The sequence below is a fragment of the Mobula birostris genome, chromosome 10 (assembly GCF_030028105.1).
Source record: "Mobula birostris isolate sMobBir1 chromosome 10, sMobBir1.hap1, whole genome shotgun sequence".
Lineage (NCBI taxonomy): Eukaryota > Metazoa > Chordata > Chondrichthyes > Myliobatiformes > Myliobatidae > Mobula > Mobula birostris.
This window is the reverse complement of record NC_092379.1, coordinates 16,023,906-16,047,539: the sequence shown is the minus strand read 5'-3', so window position 1 is coordinate 16,047,539 and position 23,634 is coordinate 16,023,906. Positions and strand designations below refer to the sequence as shown.

Genomic DNA, 23,634 nt, shown 5'->3' with positions numbered 1-23,634 from the left:
AGATACAGTCAGCATTTCGGGTCTTGGCCCTAAATGTCAAATATTTCTTCCTCTCAGTAGATGCCGTCCGGCCTGCTGATTTCCTGCAGCATTTTTTTTTTTGCATGTTACTCTGGATTTCCAGTATCTGCAGAAGCTCTTGTGCTTCTAATCTGCTGGAAGAACCCAGCGTGTCAGGCAGATGAGTTTCAACTAGAAACGTTGATTGTGTATTTCCGCCCCAGCACGACCCACTAAATTCCTCCAGCAATTTGCTTATTGCTCCAAACTCCTGCACCTGCAGCCTCTTGTGTCTCTATTTTCTTGCGCTCTGTAACTTCTGCCCTTTCACCTGTGGTCTGATTAGCAGCTTTCCGAATGTCAAGTTAAAATGTTTCAAGTTCCACTCTGCAAAGATCTGACCCTTTGCTATGGCTTGGACTGCACTGGAGATCTAAGCTGGCATTCCAGTGTAGTTTCAGCAATACCAAGGGGACAGCATTATCACCTTTTGAATGAGATAGTTTAACCAGATCCCATGGCACAACTTCAAACATGGGAAAAGAATAACTCCCCTGTGCCCTGTGCCTGATAATTACCTCCTAAACAACATCACTAAAATAGATCATCTGATTATTATTTTTATTTATGGAAGCTTGCAGTGTGCATTTCTAGTATTTCATTGCCTGTAGACTATTTGTGATGTCCTCAGACGGTAAAAGACATGATACTAGTGCACGGTTGATACTGTGAAAATCTAAAGCTTATATAATTTTCTTTTACAGCAGTTCACAAATACACACACAATGACACATCCTAATAGACAAAATGAAGAGCAATTGCTGCTGGCATTTTACATGGAGGTGCCTTATGTTTTATAATATATCTGCAGATTTTACCATGTCACATATTGTGATGTAAGTTGAGGTTTGATACTTTTGTTGCTGTTCTTTTTTGAGAGGGAGGAGGTTGGGGATTTGGGGTTTTGATGTTCTAGCTGCCATTTTCCATGTGGGTGATCTGTTAGTTTTTTTGTACAAGGGATGGGGTGGAGGTATTGGGGTTTGCAAGTTTTGATTCTATTTCTTTTTGTGTGTGTGTGTGTGTGGGGGGGGTGTTGATGTCTTCTCTTTCAACAACTCTCATGGTTTTTCTGTATTTCATGGCTATCTGGAGAAGACAAATATCAGAGTTGTATTGTACATGCATAACTTGACAATAAAATTAGCCTTTGAACCTTTGAACTTTGAACCTTTGAAATTATTTACTATAAAACAATTGTTGCAATTTTTCATTAGAACCTGCTCTGGTGTCAAAATCGCCCAGAAGGTATATGTCAAGTCACAATTAGAATCAAAAATCTATATGATATTTTCAATGCATCAGGCAAACAGTAAAACTGAATTACTGTTTTTCATACTATGATGTTAGTATTCTCTGAAATTAAGTTCCATTGATCTGACTGAAACTGAGCACAATGTAGCCAGTCACGTGGAATAAATGTATTTCAGGATTTCATCTCTTAATTACACCAATTACACTTCTGACAGATGGCTAATTCAATGGTTTCAATTGAAAGCTTTTAGAATTTAAGAGCGACCTTCATTTCATGAAGGGAACCAATTAAAAGCTTTTAAGAAAAGTAGCATCATCAGTGTTAGACCATCACTGATACAATGTTACCCTGGCAACAGGCACTTTACATCAAGAGCTAACAGGCACCAGCTGAAAAAGCTTTAAGTATTTAAATACAGAATGGAATGCCAAAATCCTGCACCCTTTTCAGGCAGTTACACTCTAGAAGCATTCATCCAAAAGCTTTTACTTGAAAGAAATTATGTTAGTCATCCATCATCAATCCTTTTATCTAAAACCTTTTGAATGTGTTCTAAAAGGGTTTTAGAAATGCTTGCCAGAATTTAAAAGCTTTTCAATTAGCCATCAGTCATGAACTCTGAGATAAGATGTTTAAAGCTTCTCCTCACGGATACGCTGATGTATTTCCAAAATGGCAGCTTGTAACAGTGGCAGCAATAGATCAGCTGCTCAAATAGACAAACCAAAGCGATCAAGCAACTGGACTGAGGTTGAAACAAGTGTTCTGATACGTATATGGAATGAGTATTTATCAGATCTTCGAACAGCCAAGAGAAATGCTAAAGTATATGAAAAGATAGCTGAAGAATTTTATGAAGCCACTGGGATAAACCGTGATAAAGATCAAATAAGAACTAAAGTTACTAATCTAACCTTTCAGTACAGGTAAGCATTATAATCGTACTGTAAAGTGTATTAAACCTGAGGTATTGCTTTCTATGAGAATTATTTTCTGTATTATATTGGTACTGCTCATCAATTCTAAGAATAATCAATATCTCTGGAAAATGGCAACATTCCTTTTATTGTTAGAGCAGCTACAAAACATGGAAATTTTATTGAGTGTTTAATGTAAGAATTTAGAAAGCAACGGCCTGGATTTTGCAGAGTAATAATGGTGAAACTTGCAGCAAACCAAGTCATTTCTCTGCAAAACTGATGGTAACATTTGGAATTCCGTGTATCTGTGTTCAAAATCCAAGCGGAAAGAGCCACCAAACTGCCTTCCAGCATTGGAGTCACTAGGGTGTTCAATGAGGAACATCACTTATAATAAGAACTTGCCTGGACAGTATGCATCAGAGATATTTTCTCATTGATTTTAATGGAAATAAATGATTTAAGACTTAGAACTACTCTTTCAAATCTTGCCATTTTTTTTCTACATATAAACCTCTAGCAGCTTGCTAATTTAAATTATTTGAAGTGGTGAAGGTGTTTGAAACTGGAAGTGTTGTAAATATTTTAGTTTTTTTCCCCAAGTATTTTTTTTATCTTTCATCTCATTTAAATATGTTTACATTTTAAAACCATTTTACATGTTTCAGAAGTATTCAGAAAGGGAATGTTTTTAAAATGTTTTTGGTGTTTTAACAAACTGAATCTGGAGCACGACCTTGTTGATTGAACAAAGCTAGTTTTGATAACCTCTTTATACCTTCAGCTTCTTAATGTACAAGACCTCACAAAGTGAATTTTCCCAGCAGTCTATACTGGAAGATTTGTTAATTGTAAGGCAGCTTTTCCTTGAAGTGTAAGTTAGAATTGTTAAGCACAAAATCTCCCCTATTATTCTTAAGTTTTTGGTTTAAAAAAACTTAGAGAATACACACACTCAGCGATTCAGGAATAGCTTCTTCCCCTCTGCCATCCGATTCCTAAATGGACTTTGAAGCTTTGGACACTACCTCACTTTTTATAATATATAGTATTTCTGTTTTTGCACATTTTAAAAATCTATTCAATATACATAATTGATTTACTTATTATGTTTTATTTATTATTATTATTTTTTCCCTCTCTGCTAGATTATGTATTGCATTGAATTGCTGTTGCTAAATTAACAAATCTCACGTCACATGCCGGTGATAATAAACTTGATTCTGATAGAAATTCTATGGTATTGCATCACTTTCTGTATATTATAATGAAATTTCATCATAAACTGTGTTATGTCTGTGTGCTGGTACCACAGACTCTTGTCCAAGGTCTGTATGCTGTACAGTGCTCACATTAAAACTGTTTGTGCAAACGAGATCCACACACCAAAGCAGCCATTAATCAGGTTTTGTTCTATGTTTGTGACAGGGTGTCAGATTTTACAATGTCTATTACTCATTTATGTTGGTGTTCTTAGTATTCACACACCCACCTTACTATTGGTGACCTCGGGCCTTACACATGTCTGACCACTCATGACCCTGCGGTAGCCTCTCCAGTCATCCCCCTTCCACCCAGAACTTGACACAATTATAGACTATCAATTCAAATGCATACAGCTTTTTTGCCACATGTACACAAAAATCAATTTTTCCGTTGCACAGCTTTTGGATTGAAAGACGCTGATCTCGAAACAAACACAAAACAAGGGACAGCAAGCTGCCGTCTGGCTCCTGCAGCCTGCTCCATCCTTTGATATTATCCCAGCTCAATAACAACTGCTCTCTTTTCAAACCCTATCTGTCCAGAAATCTATCTTTGGTAAAACTCCTTCAGTACTGTACAAGTGGATTGTCTAGACTACCGCCTATTACACCCCCAAACACACCTCAATTTCATCTTTTTCTTTTAACACATTACATTGTGGTATAATAAGTTTTCCTGTGAACACTTGAGTTTGAAAGGAACAGGAGATGTACATGCATTCCTGAACCCAGGTCTGGCCACAAAACTACCCTCATTGCTGACCTCTGGGGTTCCCCACCCTGACTTCCATCCACAGCAAACTCTGGCCCTTGGCTCACATCTTGCATGCACTAAGGAGGAAACCATCAGGATTCTGAAATGCTGCACCTCCTCAGTGACCAGGCCTTTCATAGCTTTCGTTCTAGAGAGGGAGAGTCAGTAACTTCCTCTCATAACTAAACTCAATTGGACTTGTAACTTGGAAAATGGGTTTATTATTGTCACATATACTGAGGCACTGTGAAAACCTTTGTTTTGCATGCCTTCCAACTCCCTTCCCACCGGGCAGAAGATACAAAAGCCTGAAGGTACTGAGGCTCAGGGACAACTTCTATCCAGCTATTGTAAGACCTTTGAACAGTTCCCTAGTGCAGTAAACTGACCTCTTGACCTCACAAACTACCTTGATATGGCCTTTCACAATATTGTCTGCTCACTCTGCACTTTGTCTGTAATTGTGACACTTTATTCTGCTTTCTGTGATTGCTTTCCCTGTTGGAATGAAATGATCTACATGGATGGTATACAAAAGCAAGGTGTTCACTGTACCGAGTACATGTGATGATAGTAATCACAATTTAACAAATCCAATTCCTGGATATCTCAAACCAGCCTGTCCTAGTAATTCCCCTACACTCCAAGATCTCTCTGTTTATCAATACTCCCTAGAGTTCCTATAATTTACTGTGTATGCACTATCCTTCTTACCCTCCAAGACACACAAATTCATATTCATCAGGATTAAATTCCACCTGACGTTGCTCCACCCAAATTTCTAGCTGATCAATGCCAATAAGGCTGTTGCCTTAAGACAACTTTTCCTGGTATCTATGAAACCACTAAATTTCATTTGAGATGATGTTAATCAGATCACCTGCCTCAGCCAGTGCGCTTAGAGGGTAACACCCTTGAAGTGAGAAATTTCTTCTTCAGGTCCCTTCTTACTCCTCACCTTAAGGCTCTTGTTCTCTGTTTTCTGACATCTTCACCATGGGGGAAAAACCTTTCCTATTTACTCTATCTCTGCCTCTCACAATTTAGTACACCTCTATTGGTCCGTCCTCAACTGCTGCTCTAAGTAAAAAGAAAACCAGTCTATCTAATCTCTCCTTGTAGCTAAAGCACCATCAGGTATTCTTTTATTCATACAGCGTTGAACCAGGCCCTTTGGCCGACTTGTTCATGCTGACTACTGCCTGGTGAGCTAATCTCACCTGTCCACTTTTGACTCAGCCTTCTAAACCTCTCCTATCTAGGTGACTTTGAAATGTTGATCATGTTCCATAACACTCCCAGGACCTTAGTACTCACTGTATAAACCCTTTGATATTCTAAAACAAAATACCTCACATTTATCTGGATTGAAATTAAGCCAGTGTTATCAGCACTGGACTTCAATGTGAATGGTCCCAGTTCAAATCTGGCTGGCTCCTTCCACGCTTTCCATCTGCACTGGGCTGAGTGTCGAGTTAGTAACTCAGCCTCGTATAAAAAAAAGTCAGATAGTACGGAAACGGCAAAATGCTGCCTGATGTGCCACAAGGTGCGAGAAAGAACAACATCTGGATTAAAAGCTACTTGTCAATCCATAGCCCATGTACCTTAGCTGATCAAAATCCTTCTGTAGATCTTCTACACTGTTTACAACACCTATTTCAGTATCAGCTGCAAACTTACTAACCATGTCTTGTACATTCACTAACAAAGATTTCAGTCCCTATGGAACACCACTAAACCCAGACCGCCAGTCTGAGAAACAATCCCTGACCATCACCCTCTGCTCCCTACTACTGAGCCAATTATGAATCCATTCTGCTATGTCCCTCTGGATCCAATGCAATCTAACATTCCAGACCAGCCTACTATGAAGTACCTTGCTAAAATTCATAAAGATAACATCCACTATCCTATCCTCAACCTGCCTTCTTGGTTACCTCAAAGAACTTCAAAAAATTCGTTAGCTTGTGTGCTGACTATCCTGAATTGGATGCCATCTCTCCAAATGTTGGTAGATCCTGTTGCACAGAATTTGCATCACTGATGTCAGACTCACCGGTCTGTAATTTTCTGACTTGTTTTTGCTACACCTTTTAAACACTGATACTCCAGTACCCCAGAACCTCACCTGTGGCCAAAGATGAAGCAAACTACTTCTGCAAGGGCTTCAGTAACCTCTTCGCTAGCTTCCCACAATGTCTGGGTACGTCAGACTCTGGGTATTTATCTACTTTAATACACTTTAAGGTCATTCAAATTGTAGTGAATTTTCTCTGCACTCTTTCCAGTGCAATCGCATCTTTCCTAATGTGTGTTATTAGGAATGTACAAATATTCCAGCTGTGCTTAACTGATGTTTTATAAATTTAGGACTGATGCAGGGCTTCAAGACAATTTCTCCCCTCCTACACATTACTTGACCTGTTACATTATCTGGGCTGTGAAGGTTGTGGCTTTGTTAGAAGTGTTTCTATGAGGTGTTAAACTGATTTTAGTTTCTGGTTGACATAAGTATTCCTTTTTACCATATCAAAATGTGGAAGAAATCTCTTCAAAAACCTTATCCAACGTGTATCTTAAAACAGATGAAAACAAATTATTATGCCACTTCTTTCATTGCCATTTGTAGGACTGCTTTTTAATTTAAATATCAAGGAAGCATTTTGGGGTGCCTTTCATTTATTAGAGGTATCAAGATAAAAGCAAGCTCTGTTTATTTTTGGAGGACATGATAGAAATACAACTTAAGTGTTAAATGGAAAGAAGTAGTATAGAATGGATATATAGATACAAATATTCAAAAGCAGAACTGCATAAAGAAGACAAAACTAGAATTCTTGATGTATATGTGTGCGAAGGAGATAATAGGATTTTCCTGCAGTTTTGGGTATCTAATTATTTCAGGGTTATGGAGTCTAGAAGTAGTAAAAACAGGCCTTTTGACCCATCAAGTTCATGCTGAACTTTTTTTACACACTCAAGGGGTGATTACTAAGATTGATTGTAACTGCTGCGATGAGGCCACACACAGGCTGGAGGAGCAACACCTTATATTCTATCTGGGTAGCCTCCAACCTGATAGCATGAACATCGACCTTGATTTTCCCGTAACTGTCTCCCGCCCCCGCCCCCCCCGTCCCTTCACCATTCTTTATCTCTTTCCCTGCCCATAGCCTCCCTCTGATGTTCCTCCCTCTTCCCTTTCTTCCATGGCCTCTGTCCTCTTCTGTCAATTACCCCTTCTCCAGCCCTTTATCTCTTTCACTAATCAACTTCCCAGCTCTTTACTTCAACCCCTCCCCCTCCCAGTTTCACCTATCACCTACCACCTTGTACTTCTTCCTTCCTTTCCCCACCTTTTCTCTGACTTCTCATCTTTTCTGAAGAAGGGTCTCAGCCTGAAACATCAACTGTTTACTTTTTCCCCATAGATGCTGCCTGACCTGCTGAGCTCCTCCAGCATTTTGTGTGTGTAGCTGAACTCCTTGCCTATTTATACTCATCCCTTTTGCCTGTGTACTAGGTCTATATTCTTCTAAGACCTGTCTGTATAAATGCCTGTCTAAATATATCTTAATGATTGTAACTGACTTCACCTACACTTCTGGCAATGTGTTTCAAATTTCAATCACTCCTTGTGTGTTTAAACAAAAAAAAATCTTTCAAAGACACAAGAAATTCTGCAGATGGAAATCCAGAGTAACACACACACAAAATGCTGGAGAAACTTAGCAGGTCAGGTGGCATCTATGGAATGGCTGGTCCTAATGAAGGGTCTCAACCCAAAATGTTGATTGTTTATTCCTTTCCATAGATGTTCTATGACCTGCTGAGTATTAGGCAGGAACAGCAACTTCGGGGCATGTTCACATCTGATATATGGAGGGTGTGTGATGACCAACTGAAGAGAGACCAGGACAGTCAAAGTAAATTTATTATGAAAGTAGATATATACTCAGTGACCACTTTACTAGGTACAGGAATGTACCTAATAAAATGGCCACCAAATTTGAAACCAGTGTGATCTTCTGCTGCTGTAGCGCAACCACTTCACGGTTCAATGTGTTGTGGATTCAGAGATGCTGTTCTGCACTCCACTGTTGTAACGTGTGGTTATTTGAGTTATTGTTGCCTTCTTGACAGCTTGAACCAGTCTGGCCATTCTTCTCTGACCTCTCTCATTAACAAAGGATTTTCACCTGCAGAACAGCTGCTCACTGGATGTTTTTTTTGCACCATTCTCTGTTAACTCTAGAGACCATGTGAAAATTCCAGATTGACAATTTCTGAGATACTCTAACCACTCTGTCTGTCACCCGTAAGCATTCTGCTGTCAAAGTCACTTGTATCACATTTCATCCCCATTCTGATTTTAGGTCTTAAAAACAACTGAACCTCCTGATCATGTCTGCATGCTTTCGTGCATTGAGTTGCTGCCAAGTGATTGGCTGATTAGATATTTGCATTATTGAGGTGACCAGGTGACCCTAATAAAGTGACCCTGAGTGTACATGTCACCATATACCACCTTAAGATTCAATTTCTTGCAGGCCTTTACAGGAAAATAAAGAAATACAATAGACAGGTATGTTGTGTCAGAAGGAAGGACAAGGATGGCAAGGTAAGGGAACCTTGAATGGGGAAGTGGATAAATTTAGTAAAGAAGGGGAGGGAGGGGACGTTGACTCAGACCATGAGAGGCCTGCGTCGGGCATTTTCATGCCTTACAAGGTGCAGACTGGAAGTCTGTGTGGGGCGCCACTCCTCGCACAGACTAGAGCAATGTGTGATTAAGTGCCTTGCTCAAGGGCACAAACACACTGCCACAGCTGAGGCTCGAACTAGCAACCTTGCGATAACTAGACGAACGCCTTAACCACCTGGCCACGTGCCCAACACGAAGAAAACATGAAAAGGTTTAGAAAATTAAAAAAAAATCAAACAGAGCCTTAGAGAATTATAAAGATAGAAAAGAACTTAAGAGAATTAGCAGAGGCAAGAAGGTCTATGAAAAGTTTTTGACAAGTAGGATTAAGGAGAGTCCCAAGGCACTCTCTACATACATCAAGAGCAAGTGGATAACTAGGGAGTGGGTAAGATCACTAAGGGTAAAGGGCAGGAACATGTGCTTGGAGATGGAGGATGTGAGTGTGGTCCTAAATGGGAACTTTGCATCAGTAATTACCTTGAAGGAGGATGAGAAAGACGATGAGATCAGTCTGGAGCATGCTAATACGAAGTGTATTTTGAGATATAGTAAGAGGTAGTGTTGGCTTTCTAAAAGAACACTAAGGTGGATAAATCCCCAGGACCTAATGGGATTATTAAGAGAATTAGGTTATTAGATTATTAATAAGATTTACAGAAGATATCAGATTATTAAGAGAAGTGCAAGATGAAATTGATGGGGCTTCAACCAAGATCTTTGCATCTAGCTTCAGGAAAGGTCTCAGAGGACTGCCAAGTAGCTAATATTCCACCATTTGCAGTTTTTCAATATTTTCTTCTTTCAGTGTTTCTCACTACAATGCTGCACATTACTTTCAACAATGAGACTAATTGTCAGTACAACTGAGAAACTGTTGCACCTACTTTGTCCCCGCCCTAGAACCAAAGTCAATCCCACCTCACTCATCAATGTGCAGATGGTGCTTGCACATGTGTGCAATTGGAGGTCGAGCTCAAAGTCATCACTGGCTCATTTCTACAAGAAAAGGTCGCCTGCCAACCTGCCTCCTCTGCACAATGATTACCAACAATGGAAGTCCATGACAAGAGGTTGGTAAATGTGGCCTGGCTCCCATTTCTCATGAACCACTTGTCTTTAAAGGCAAACACTCAGGACACAAGAGAAGCCTTTGGTTGTTGAATTGTACAAGTGCTTACTTGCAGGCATATCAAAACACTGGAGAGCCAGCATCAGTGAGGTGTCTATAGAACCATCCAAATATACTGCTAGGATAAGGGAACCAGTACTCAATGGGCTCTTCATAAGGCTTTTTGGGCTCGATACAAAACTCCAAAAAAATAGGCACTCTGCTCAGAAATCCATTATGACGAAAGATGGACACAGGAAATTATTTAAGGTTTGAGCCAAAATTTCCATGGAAGGGTGAAACTTTCTCATTGACTCAATGGAATTGTTGGCTCATCACAACTCAGAATGGAGGAGGACCATTTGTAATGGCATTGAGAATCTTGGTGTTGGTAGCAGGTGGATCTACCCTCTCGGGCACTACAAAATCCAATTATGCAAAGTCTATGGGACCCTATTATTTTGAGAACCCACAGAAATGAGTGGAAAAAATCATGACCTCCAGGGACCTGCCTAAGAACAATTGTATTCCTCACCAGTGACAAAGTTAGGGGCAGTCCAACAAAGATCCACAACATTTGACAACAAGAGAATAACTTATTTTGTCAATTGTTTGAGAATTAGGTATTAGAAGTATATTTTATTTATTTTTATTGAGTTACAGCACGGAGTAGGCCCTTCCAGCCCTTTGAGCCGTGTCACCCAGAATCCCCCAGTCTAACTCTAGCCTATTCACAGGACAATTTACAATGATTAATTAACCTACCAACTGGTATGTCTTTGGACTGTGGGAGGAAACTGGAGGATCCAGAGGAAACCCACACAGCCACAGGGGGAACATACAAACTCTTCATAGGCAACGGTGGGAGACAACCAGAGAGGCAGAATTAAAACAGAGAGCTCTGAGATGCAATTTGAACTGGTACTAAGGTTTATGGGTTAAATGTCTCCTTCTCTGCTTTGAAAAAATCAATAGTTCTGAAGTTGCAAGTCAATTAAAGATCTTATTTACATTGTGGAAAAATTTGCATGGTTTGCCATTTAACTTGTTTGAATTTTTTTTGGATTGAGATGACAATATTTTCCCTTTATATGTTTGATTAACTCTATTAGCTTTATTCTCAGCATAATAATTTTCTCTGTACTTGGGCGACTTAATTACCTGCTAATACTTTTTAAATCCTTTATCTGTATACTACCTCATTATTTTACTCTTCTGGATAAGAAAAGGGATTAGTACTGAACCACTGCAAATTTCAGTAACTATTCACGATTCAGAACATAGAACTCTACAGCACAGTACAGACCTCTGCCCACAATGTTGTGCTGACCACATAACCTACTCTAGAAACTGCCCAGAATTTACCTACCACATAGCCCTCGAGTTTTGTAAGCTCCATCTACTTATCTAAGAGTCTCTTAAATGACCCCATTGTATCCGCCTCCACCACTGTCGCTGGCAGAGCATTCCACGCACCCACCACACTCTGTGTGGAAAGCTACTTCTGACATTCCCACTGTAACTACTTCCAAGCTCCCTCATGTTAGCCATTTCAGTCCTGGGGGAAAAAAGCCTCTGGCTGTCCACATGATCAATGCCTCTCATCATCTTATACACTTCTATCAGGTCATGATGAGGCCACACTCGGGTTGGAGGAACAACACCTTATATTCCGTCTGGGTAGCCTCCAACTTGATGGCATGAACATCCATTTCTTGAACTTCCGCTAATGACTCCCCCCTCCCCCTTCACCAATCCCCATACTCCTTTACCCTCTCTCACCTTATCTCCTTGCCTGCCCATCACCTCCCTCTAGTGCTCCTCCCTCCTTTTCTTTCTTTCATGGCCTTCTGTCCTCTCCTATCAGATTCCACCCCCACCCCACCGTCCAGGCCTGTATCTCTTTCACCAATCAACTTTTCAGCTCTTTACTTCATCCCACCCTATCCTGGTTTCACCCATCACATTATGTTTCTTTGCCCCCCCACCTTTTAACTCTACTCCATTTTTTTCCTCCAGTCCTGCTGAAGGGACTCTGCCTGAAACATAAACTGTACTCTTTTCCATAGATGCTGCCTGGCCTGCTGAGTTCTTCCAGCATTTTGTGTTTATTGCTTGGATTTCCAGCCTCTGCAGAGTTTGTGATCTCCCTCACCACTACCACTCTCCCCCATAGTCTCCCCCACCGGCCCCATAATCTCCCCCATAGTCCCCCTCACCGGCCCTACTCCCTCTAATATCCCCAAATCCTCACTCTACCCCATAGTCTCCCTCACCCCCCAACTCTCCAACATATGAGATTTGCAAATCTCACCCCACTCTTTAAGAAAGGAGGAAGGCAGCAGAAAATAAATTATCGACCAATTAGTCTGACCTCAGTGTTTGGGAGGATGTTGGAAGCAATTGTTATGGATGAGGTTATGGAGTACTTGGTGACAAGATAGGACTAAGTCAGGTTTCCGTAAGGAAAATCTTGCCTGAGAAACCTGTTGGAATTCTTTGAGTAGATTAGATTACAAATAGGATAGATCAAGGAGATGCAGTGGATGTTGTATATTTGGACTTTTAGAAGGCCTTTGACAAGGTGCACACATATGAGACTGCTTACCAAGTTCAGAGCCCATGCTATTACAGGGAAGTTACTAACATAGTTAGAGCATTGGCTGATTGGCAGGAGGCAGTGACTGGGATTAAAGCATCCTTGTTTGGTTGGCTGCCCATGAGTAGTGGTCTGCAGGGATCGGAGTTGGGACCGCTTCTTTTTATGCTGTATATCACTGATTTACATGATAGAATAGATGGCTTTGTTGCCAAGTTTCCAGATGATATGAAGATTCGTGGAAGGGCAGGTAGTGTTGAGGAAACAGGTAGGATGCAGGTGGTCTTGGACAGATTAGGAGAATGGGCAAGAAGGTGGCAAATGCAATACAATTTGGAAAATGCATGCACCTTCATAGTGGAAATAATGTACAGACATTAAATGGGGGAGAGAATCAAAAAATCTGAGATGCAAAGGGAAGGTTAACTCTGTGGTGAGGAAGGCAAAATGCAGTGCCAGCATTCATTTCAAGAGGTCTTGAATGCAAGAGGAGAGACGTGATGCTGAGTCTTCATAAAGCACTGGTGAAGCCTCATCCTGAATATTGTTTTAGGAACAGTTTTGGGCTCCTCATCTAAGAAAAGATGTGCTGGGAATGGAGAGGGCCTGGATGAGGTTCACAAGGATGATTCTGGGAATGAAAGGGTTAACATATGAGGAATGTTTGATAGCTCTGGGTCTGTACTCACTTGACATTATTAACAGTGTTACTGACATAGATTTTCTTCCAAGCAGAAAATCTACCACACAAACCAGTTTCATTCATCTAACTAATTCATGAATAGTCACAGTTTTCCCCAGGGCAGGCAAGTCTAAACTAGAGGTGAGGAAGAAAGATTTAAAGGGGATGTGAGAGCCAAGACTTTTTCCCACCACACAGCAGGTGGTGTACGTTTGGAACAAGCTGCCAAATTGGTAGAGGCAGGTTGAATTAAAACATTTAAAATACACTTGAATGGGCACATGGATAGGAAAGGCTTAGAAAGGGATCTGGACTAAACGCAGACAAATGGGACCGGTTTAGATCAGCATCGTGGTCAACATGGGATGAGTAATGCTGACTGGCTTGCTAGTGTGTTCTATGACTCTCGGACTCTATTCCACACACAGAATTACGATTCAATGTAAGAAAATTATGGATGCTGCAAGTTCATGCACTTTTTTTAGCTAACTTATTACTGCAAATGATAATCAGTGGTTACTGCCTACGTGCTTCTCAGATCATGATTTTGTTTATCAAATTATCATGTACATTGAAAGTTTATGATTTTATTGCAGTCATTTGAGAATCTTACTACTTTGAATATACAGTACATGTTAACTGTACAAGGACTATTCCTTTATATTGTCTACAACTGCATGACCTCTGCATTGTTAAAACCTACGGGAAACAAAGGGTACTTCTTTACCTTCTGAATCTTACTCTTTCATTGTGGCAGACAAGATGACTTTTGATTTAATTTTATAGACTAATAAAACTTCAACATTTAATTATGTAATGTAATATCCTTATTAATGAAATTTTAATACTAAACTTATTTTCTTTGAGCTTTATGATTAACACATTGTACTAATATTTCATATTTCAACTAGAAAACTCAAGGCTACGTGTGGAAGTGCAGCTTCCTCTTCATACTGGCCCTATTATGAAGCTATCCACAGGATGCTTGCTCAGTTCTCTGGTCAGGATGAATCCGGTATATCTGAGGATATAATACAATTACCTTCAGCAACCAAATCAGAAACTCTATCACCCTCACTGAAACAAACATTTCCGAATGATGATGTCGTGATATCTGAGGGAACTTCTTCTGAGTCTGACCTCACAGAAAATTCATCTAGTTTTCATTCTTCACAACTGAGGTAAGCCAAACGTAATAATTTGACATTTTAATTACGGGATCAATCCCAAACTGGAGTGAGCAATACACAAAATGCTGGAGGAACTCGGCAGGCCAGGCAGCATCTGTGAAAAAGAATAAACAGTCGAAGTTTTGGGCCGAAACCCTTCCTCAGGACTGGAGAAAAAAAGACGAGAAGCCAAAGTAAGAAGGTGGGGGAAAGGGGAGGAAGAAGTACAGGTAGTAGGGGATAGGTGAAACCAGGAGTGGGGGAGGGGTTGAAGTAAAGAACTGGGAAGTCAATTGGTGAAAGAAAAAGAGCTGAAGAAGGGAGATTCTAATAGGAGAGGATAGAAGGCCATGGAAGAAAGGGAAGGTGGAAGAGCACCAGAGGGAGGTTATGGGCAGGTAATGAGATAAAGTGAGTGAGGAAATGGGAATGGGAAATGGTGAAGGAAAGCAGGAGAACAATTACCGGAAGTTTGAGAAATCAAAGTCCATGCCATCAGGTTGGAGGCTACCCAGATAGAATATAAGGTGTTGCTCCTCCAACCTAAGCGTGGCCTCATTGTGACAGTAGAGGAGTCTATGGACTGGTGTGTCAGACTGGAATGATTTGGGTTTAATGGGACTCCGCTCTCAATTGTTTTCTCCCCATATGGAATAGCAAGTTACTTATGAATTTAGGGGTTGTTACAATGGTTTTGATTAGCAGCCATTATTTCCATTTCATTTGTTGATAAAATTACAATGACTGGAATGACTAAGGCACCAGTCAAAATTTGGATTCAAGCTGGATAGTTAAGAGTGAGACCTCAGAGAAAATATTGTTACACCAAGTTTCTTTTAAAACTTAATTTTTAAAGGGAGTCAACAAAATCTTCACAAGGAGCTTGTAAACACTCCTCTGTTCCTATGCAATACACTGGAAAAAGTTGTTTGAGAGGGAAAAGATAGTGAGATTTATCAGTATCACAGTAGAGCAAATGGAATTATATAGGCATAAGAGAGGAGCTGGCTAAAGTTCTTTGAAAGGGGACACTAGCAGGGATGATGGGATATATATATACACACCCACACCCAAAGATGAAGAAATATTCTGAAGGGAAGATGAGGCCATTGTTGCTGACAAGGAAAGTCAAAGGTAGCATAAAAGCAAAAGAGAGGGCATATAACAAAATTAGTGGGAAGTTAGAAGATTGGGAAACTTTTGAAAACCAATTGAAGGCAATTGAAGAACAGAAGCAGAGAAAAGCTTAAATAATGAAGGTAAACTAGCCAATAATAACAAAATACTACTTTCAGATATATAAAGAGTAAAAGAGAGGTGAGAGTGGATATTGGGCAGCTGGAAAATGACACTGGAGAGGTAGCATTGGTGGACAAACAAATGCCTTAAGTATTTTGCATTCATCTTTACTGTGAAAAACACTAGTATATACGCCAGAAATTTGAGAACGTCAGGGGGTATAAGTGAGTGTAGTTGCTATTATTAAAGACAAGGTGCTTGGGAAGCTGAAAGGTTTGAAGGTAGATGTCACCTAGACCAGATGGACTGTACACCAAGGTTCTGAAAGATGTAGCTGAAGACATTATGGAGGCATTAGTAGTGATCATTCAATAATCACTAGATTATGGAATGGTTCTAGAGGACAGGAAATTTTCAGATGTCACCCCACTCTTTATAAAGGGAGGAAGCCAGAAGAAAGGAAATCATAGGCCAATTTGTCTGACTTCAGCGATTGGGAAGATGTTGGAATCCATTATTAAGGATGAAGTTTCGGGGCACTTGAAAGCACATGATAAAGCAGGGCAAAGTCTTCCCTCAAGTTCCAACCTTACTCCTTCTGAATGCACTGCTCTCCACACTCCCTGCACTAATCCTAAACTCACCATCAAACCCCCTGCTAAAGGGTGTGCTGTAGTAGTTTGGTGCACTGATCTCTACCTTGCTGAGGCCTGATGACAACTGTCAGACACCTCTTCCTTCTTACCCCTTGAACAGGACTCCACTAAGGAGCACCAGGCCATTGTCTCCCAAACCATCACCAACCTTATTAACTCTGGGGATCTCCCATCCACTGCCATCAACCTCATAGTTCCCTCACCCTGCACCTCCCTTTTCTATCTCCTGCCCAAGATCCATAAACCTGCCTGTCCTGGTAGACCCATTGTTTCTGCTTGATCCTGCCCTACTGAATTTATATTTGCATACCTCGACTCGGTGATAGTTCCTTCCTCATTCAGTGCCTTCCTACCTACTTCCATGACATTTCACGCACTCTTGATCTTTTCAACGATTTCAAAGTCCTTGGTACCGAACATCTTCTTTTCACAATGGATGTGCATTTGCCATACATCTCCATCCCCCACCAGGAAGGCTTCAAAGCTCTCGGTTTCTTTCTGGTTACCAAACCAACCAGTTCTCCTCCTCCACCACTCCCCCCTGTCTGGCAGAACTTGTTCTCACTCTTAATTTCTCCTCCAGCTCCTCCCACTTCCTTCAAACAAAAGGTGTAGCCACTGGCACTCACGCAGGTTGCAGCTATGCCTGCCTGTTTGTTGGCTACATCTATGTTCCAAGCCGACACTGGTATTAGTCCCCAACTTTTCCTATGCTACATCGACGACTACATTGGTGCTGCTTCTTACAAACATGTGGAGCTTGTCGACTTCATTAACTTTGCCTCTACCTTCCTCAAATTTACCTGGTCCATTTCCGATACCTCCCTCCCCTTTCTCGATCTTTCTGTCTCTATCTCTGGAGACAGCTCATCTACTGATGTCTATTAAAACCCACTGACTCTAACAGCTACCTGGACTATATGTCTTCCCACCTTGTTACTTGTAAAAACTCCATCCCCTTCTCTCAATTCCTCTGTCTCTGCTGCATCTGCTCTCAAGAGAAGGCTTTTCATTCTAGAACTAGGAGATGTCCTCCTCCTTCAAAGAAAGGGGCTTCCCTTGCTCTACCATTAATGCTGCCCTCAACAGCATCTCTTCCATTTCGTGCACGTCTGCCCTCATCCAATTCTCCTGCCACCCCACCAGGGATGGGTTTCCCCTTGTCCTCACCCACTTATCCGTGTAAGTGGAACAAGTGCTATGTCTGCCCCTACACCTACTCCCTCCCTCACTACCATTCAGGGCTCCAAACAGTCCTTCCAGGTGAAGCGACACTTCACCTGTGACTCTGTTGGGGTCAGCTATTGTATCCGGTGCGCCCAATGTGGCCTTGGGTACATCAGTGAGACCCGATGTAGATTGGGAGACTGCTTCACCGATAACCCACACTCCGTCCGCCAGAACATGCGGGATCTCCCAGTGGCCGCCCATTTTAATTCCACTTCCCATTCCCATTCTGACATGTCAGCCCATGGCCTCCTCTACTGTCACAATGAGGCCACACTCAGGCTGGAGGAGCAACACCTTGTATTCTCTGTGGGTAGCCTCCCACCTGATGGTAGGATCATCGATTCTTTTGAACCTGTGGAAAACCACCATTCCCAATTCCTACTTTCCCCCTCTCACCTTATCTGCTTACCTGCCTATCACCTTCCTCTGGTGCTCCTCACCTTTTTTTCTTCCATGGCCTTCTGTCCTCTCCTGTCAGATTCCCCCTTCTCCAGCCCTGTATCCCTTTCACCAATCAACTTCCCAGCTCTTTACTTCACCCCTCTCCCCTCCCGGTTTTACCTATCACCTTGTGGTTCTTCCTCCCTTCCCCCACTTTCTTACTGACTCCTCATCTCTTTTTCCAGTCCTGATGAAGGGTCTCAGCCCGAAATGTCAACTGTACTTTTTTCCATAGACGCTGCCTGCTGAGCTCCTCCAGCGTTTTGAGTGTGCTACTAGGACAAAGTCAGCATGGTTGCTTTGAGGGGAAATCTTGTCTGACAAATCTGTTGGAATTCTTTGAAGAAATATCAAGCAGGAAAGAGAAAGGAAGTCAGTGGATGTTGTTTACTTGGATTTTCAGAAGTCCTTTGATAAGGTGCCATACGAGGCTATTTAGAAGAGTCCATGGCATTACAGGAAAGTTATTAATATGGGTAGAGGATTGGCTGTTTGGCAGGTGGCAGAGTGGGTATAAAGGGGCCCTATTCTGGATGGCTGCCGGTGACAAGTGGTGTTCTACAGGGGTATGTACTGGGACCACTTCTTTTCATATTATATATTGATGATTTGGATGATGGAATTGATGGCTTTGTGGCCAAGTTTGCAGAGGATACAAAGAAAGTTGGAGGGGCGGGTAGTGTTGAGGAAGCAAAGAGACTGCAGAAGGACAGACAGATTGAGAGAATGAGCAAAGGAGAGGCAGATGGGATATAGTGTCGGGAAGTCGATGGTCATGCACTTTGGTAGAAGGAATAAAGGCATAGACTACTTTCTAATTGGGGAGAAAATTCTTAAATCTGAGGTGCGAAGGCACTTGAGAGTCCTTGTGCAAGATTCCCTAGAGGTTAACTTGCAAGTTGAGTTAATGATAAGGAAGGCAAATGTAATGTTAGCATTCATTTCGAGAAGAGCAAGGATATGATGGTAAGGCTTTATAACACATTGGTCAGACTGTACTTGGAGTATCGTGAGCAGTTTTGGACCCCTTATCTTAGAAAAGTTGTGCTGGCACTTGAGGTCCAGAGGATGATCAGGGGAATGAAGATGTTTGATGGTCCTGGGCCTATACTCGCTGGATTTAGAATAATGGGGGGTGGGGGGGGGGGAGAAATCCTCATTGAAAGCTATCCAATATTGATAGGCCTATGAAAGAATGGATATGGAGAGGATGTTTCCTGTAGTGGGGGGAGACTAGAACTAGAGGGCACAGCATTAGAATAGAAGGATTTCCCTTTAGAACAGATGAGGATGCATTTCTTTGGCCAGAGGGTGGTGAATCTGTGGAATTCATTGCCTCGGAATGTTATGGAGGCAAAGTCACTGGGTATATTTAAAATGGAGGTTGATAGGTTCTTGATTAGTCAGGGTTTCAAAGGTTATGGGGAGAACATAGGAGAATGGGTGGAGAGGGATAATAAATCAGCCACGATGGAATGGTGGAGCATTCGAAGGAGCAGAGAATTGTGCCATTCAGCCCCATGTTTTATTTTCAATGGTTTGCATGTAATTCACACAGAATGTTGGGAAAGCTGTCACAGAACCTAATACTAAGCACTGTTTTTCAGAAATACTCTCAATTTCTATTCTGGTGCTAATTTATTTAATCTGGAACATAAAGGAAACAGGCTCTACATCAGAAATCGTTCACACTGACTAATATGTTTTCCTGAGCTAGTACCATTTACCATATCCCTCTCAACCCTTCCTATTCATTCACCTGTCCACATGTCTTTAAATGTAATCACACCATCCTCTATCACCCTTTTTGACAGCTCATACCTACCACCATCTATATGGAGAAACTTGCCCTTGAGGTCCCCATTAAAATTTTCCCCTCTCACCTTAATCCTGTGCTCTTTAGTTTTAGACTCCCTGGGAGAAAGATTATTACCTTATCTACGTTGATGGGCTTTATTCTGGCTGGAGGTCATTAATAGTGTTGATTGTACAAAACGATTTTGGGGTCCAAGTCCTCGAAGATGTTGCGCTAGTTGATAAGGTGGTAAAGACGACATAAGACGTGCTTGCCTTCATTAGTTGAGACTCTGAGTTCAAAGGTCTGGAATTGTATTGCAACTTTATAAAAACTCCGTGTAGGCCACACATGGATTTACACATTGCACAATTGTTCTAAAATTCTGCTGTATCTTTGGCAAACTTCTTCAATATCCAGAACTTCATCAAATTTGTGATGTCTGAAAACTTGCTTTAATTATTATCTGTCATTTAGATATTCTATTATTTTTCAAACATCAGAGTCCCAGTACATATCCATGTAGAACACCACAGGTCACAGACTTCTCAGGGCTTGGGTGTAAAATCCTTCCCTTGTCCTCGAGTGATCCTGCCCTCTCCCTAGCTCTCCTTTACTTTTTAATGTATGTGTAAAACACCTTTGCATTTTGAATAATCCCACTCACCAAGGATACTTCATGGCCCCTTTTGACCCTCCTAATTCTATGCTTAAATTCCTTACTGCTCTATATATATTCCTTACGGGTTCAGTCTGATTTCAGCTTCCTAAACCTTATACTTGCATCCTTTTACTTACGTCACATGGCATCCAAGGCTCCATAACCTTGCCATCCTTACTGAACCATGCAAGTCTGGAATTCTGACCTGCTCGCCTTTAAATAATGCCCACAATCAGATGTAACTGTCATGGGACTTGAGAGTTGTGATCTCTGTACCCAGAATCTTTTCCCACTGTATCCTCAATCACCTGGATAGGCCTGCTTCCCCATACAAGGTCTAGTATGGTTCCCCTTCTAGCTGGATTATGTTCAGAAATCCTTCTGAATACAGTGATGAAATTCAGCCTCACATAAGGCTGTTGCTCTTTAGGAAATCAATGTTGGTGAAGTTAGTCACCCACTACAACTTTTGCTTTTTTTCAGAAATCTGTCCATATATCTGTTCTTCTTCCTCATACCGAGTATTGGGAAGCCTACAGGATAATCAGGATAATCAAATCACCTTTCTTATATTTGAACTCAAACCATATCGCCTTACTGAATGAGCTCTCTTTAAAACTGTATGCGGAAATCAAAAAAAACACGTTCACTGAATGCATCTGCAAAATATTCCTTTATTACTTTTTACCTGTCAAGCTGCAGTTTAAACAGTTCTCAGAATACACTGGGGGGGTGGGGGGTGGGGGGGAGGTAATTTTAAGGTGATTGGAGGAAAGTATAAGGGGGAATATCAGAAGTAATTGTTTTGTTTCAACACAGTGGTGAGTGCATGGAACACCTGGATTAAACTCCAAGGAAAATAGAAAATGGAGGGCTATGTAGGATGGAAGGGTTAAATTGATCTTACAAAATGTTAAAAGGTTAACACACCATTGTGGGCTGAAGGGCCTGTACTGAGCTGCAATGTTCAATGCTTTATTTATGTTCTTTACTTTTATAATTCACATCTTATTAATAGTACAATGTTGTCAGGCACACATTCCAGAGAAATCTTCAGCTAACTTTTCCCATTCTCAGCCAGGTGCAGACTGTCGGCCCATTTGGCACTGTCAGAACCTCTAACCAGGAAAATTGATTAAGTTTATCTTTTTTGCATGGCTGGATTTTGGGGAGCAGGAACTCCAATAATGTTGAACACCTAAAAAGGTGGTGAGGCAGCAAGGGACCAAGAGACTCAATTCCTGGTACGGCTGAGCAGGAATGGAAAAGTATACAAATTGATTAATGTGGACATAACAGAAAGGAGCAGATATGACAGCAAAATTCTCTTCCTTCTAATGCACTGCTTTTGGCTGGGGGAGCATCAGTGAATGCTGTTACAAGGCAAACCACCAACATCCTTTCCTTCCCCACTGACTTCACCTATCACCTTTTAGCTATCCTCCTTTACCACCCCTACCTTTTTATTCTGGCACCTTCCCCCTCCCTTTCTAGTCCCGATGAAGGGTCTTGGCCCAAAATGTGGACTGTTTATACTTTTCCATAGATGCTGCCTGGCCTGCTGAGTTCCTCCAGCAGTTTGTGTGTGTGTGTGTTGCTAACCCTATCTTAGCCCTAGGAAGCAGTACTTAACTGAAGTGGGTAGTTTGTTAGATGTTTGTAGGGCAGATGGCAGTCAGAATGTGGGTGTAATAATTGGCACAAATAGATAAATCTTGGTCAATTCAGTAAAGAAAACTTTACTCATCACCCTCGTTCTATGCCAAGATCCTGCCTAATATCAGATGAGATTCTAGGGTACAGATAGCTATTATCATATAAATTCATACTAATAAGAAAGTAGAGGCTGACATTTGTTGTGTCTGCAGCTTTTTTTTCTGAATTTGAATTAAGGCCTTGGCAAAAACATGTTCTATTGCACTGCGCCACCTTGTGTCTGACTTGATTACTTCACCCCATGAAAGAGAAATGATTTGCAGTACCCCAAGACTTGCCTGCCTGAATAATATGCATCCAATTGTTTGAAGTTGGTTCAGTATCCGTCCAATTTCTGTGGAAGTGATTTTAACAACAGTGGTTTAATATATCAATAAGTCCCACCTTTACAAGTCAGAATTTGGGAGCAGATTTGGGAACAGCTTTTCCTGACCCGGATCTGGGCCGTACCGTCCAAATATCCGGACCTGCCTCTCGGTTTTTTTGCACTACCTTACTTCCCATTTTTCTATTTTCTATTTATGATTTATAATTTAAATTTTTAATATTTACTATCAATTTGTAATCCAGGGAGTGGGAAGCGCAGAATCAAATATCGCTGTGATGATTGTACATTCTAGTATCAATTGTTCGGCGACAATAAAGTATAAAGAATCTAATTACACCACAAGTTTTGAGTGTGAGTTCTGAACCTGTATTCTGCACCTTCTCTACTTACTGTAGAACTGAATTGGTACCCATCAAAAAGAGGAGAGCTTCAAATGCTGACTTGCACAAGAAAAGTATAAGACTAATGGAGTCAATGCTGGAAGAACAAAAGAAGATAAGCACAGCTGTGGAAGAAACAAACAGAGAGGTTCGGAGAATTCTCGATCAACAAACTCTCTTACTAAATCAAAGCTTGCAACTCCAGCAGCATATGTTACATTTGTTGGAAAAAGTAGTGTGTCAGCATTGTGCAAACAATCCAAATGTTTATAAAAAATAAGAGGTCTGAATTTACTTCCAACATTTTTTGAAAGAAAATGGGCAAATCTAACAGATCTGTGATCAACTACACATACATAAGTGACACTTCAGCACTCCAACAATCAGTATAGACATATCTCCATGAAAGTAATTTTCATCAGATGAAAGCAGCAAATACCTTCCAAAGTTTCCCTGCCTGTTTAGTATTGAGCCTTGGATCTTTTGTGCTGCTTAATTTCTTACAGTCGATTATTCATATAACAATTACAGCACGGAAACAGGCCATCTCGGCCTCTTACTCTCACCTAGTCCCACCGACCTGCACTCAGACAAACCTTTTTGGCCCAAAGTGGTACTGATCAATTTCTGAGGGTAACTGTATCCCTATTTTAATCTCTTTTATC

General features: G+C 41.1%; 2 protein-coding genes across 6 annotated transcripts in view; one reads left to right on the top strand and one right to left on the bottom strand.

Annotated features, from left to right (window-relative positions):
* Nucleotides 1–23,634, bottom strand: part of LOC140203840 (ryanodine receptor 1-like) — a 575,532-nt gene that overhangs the window by 302,906 nt on the left and 248,992 nt on the right. The gene's annotated exons all lie outside the window — the stretch shown is intronic.
* msantd1 (Myb/SANT-like DNA-binding domain containing 1) lies at nt 1,988–23,555 on the top strand. The gene is made up of 3 exons (XM_072271118.1): nt 1,988–2,241; nt 14,266–14,535; nt 22,985–23,555. Exons 1-3 carry the CDS (start codon nt 1,988–1,990, stop codon nt 23,247–23,249), a joined length of 789 nt encoding a protein of 262 aa, XP_072127219.1. The 3' UTR covers nt 23,250–23,555.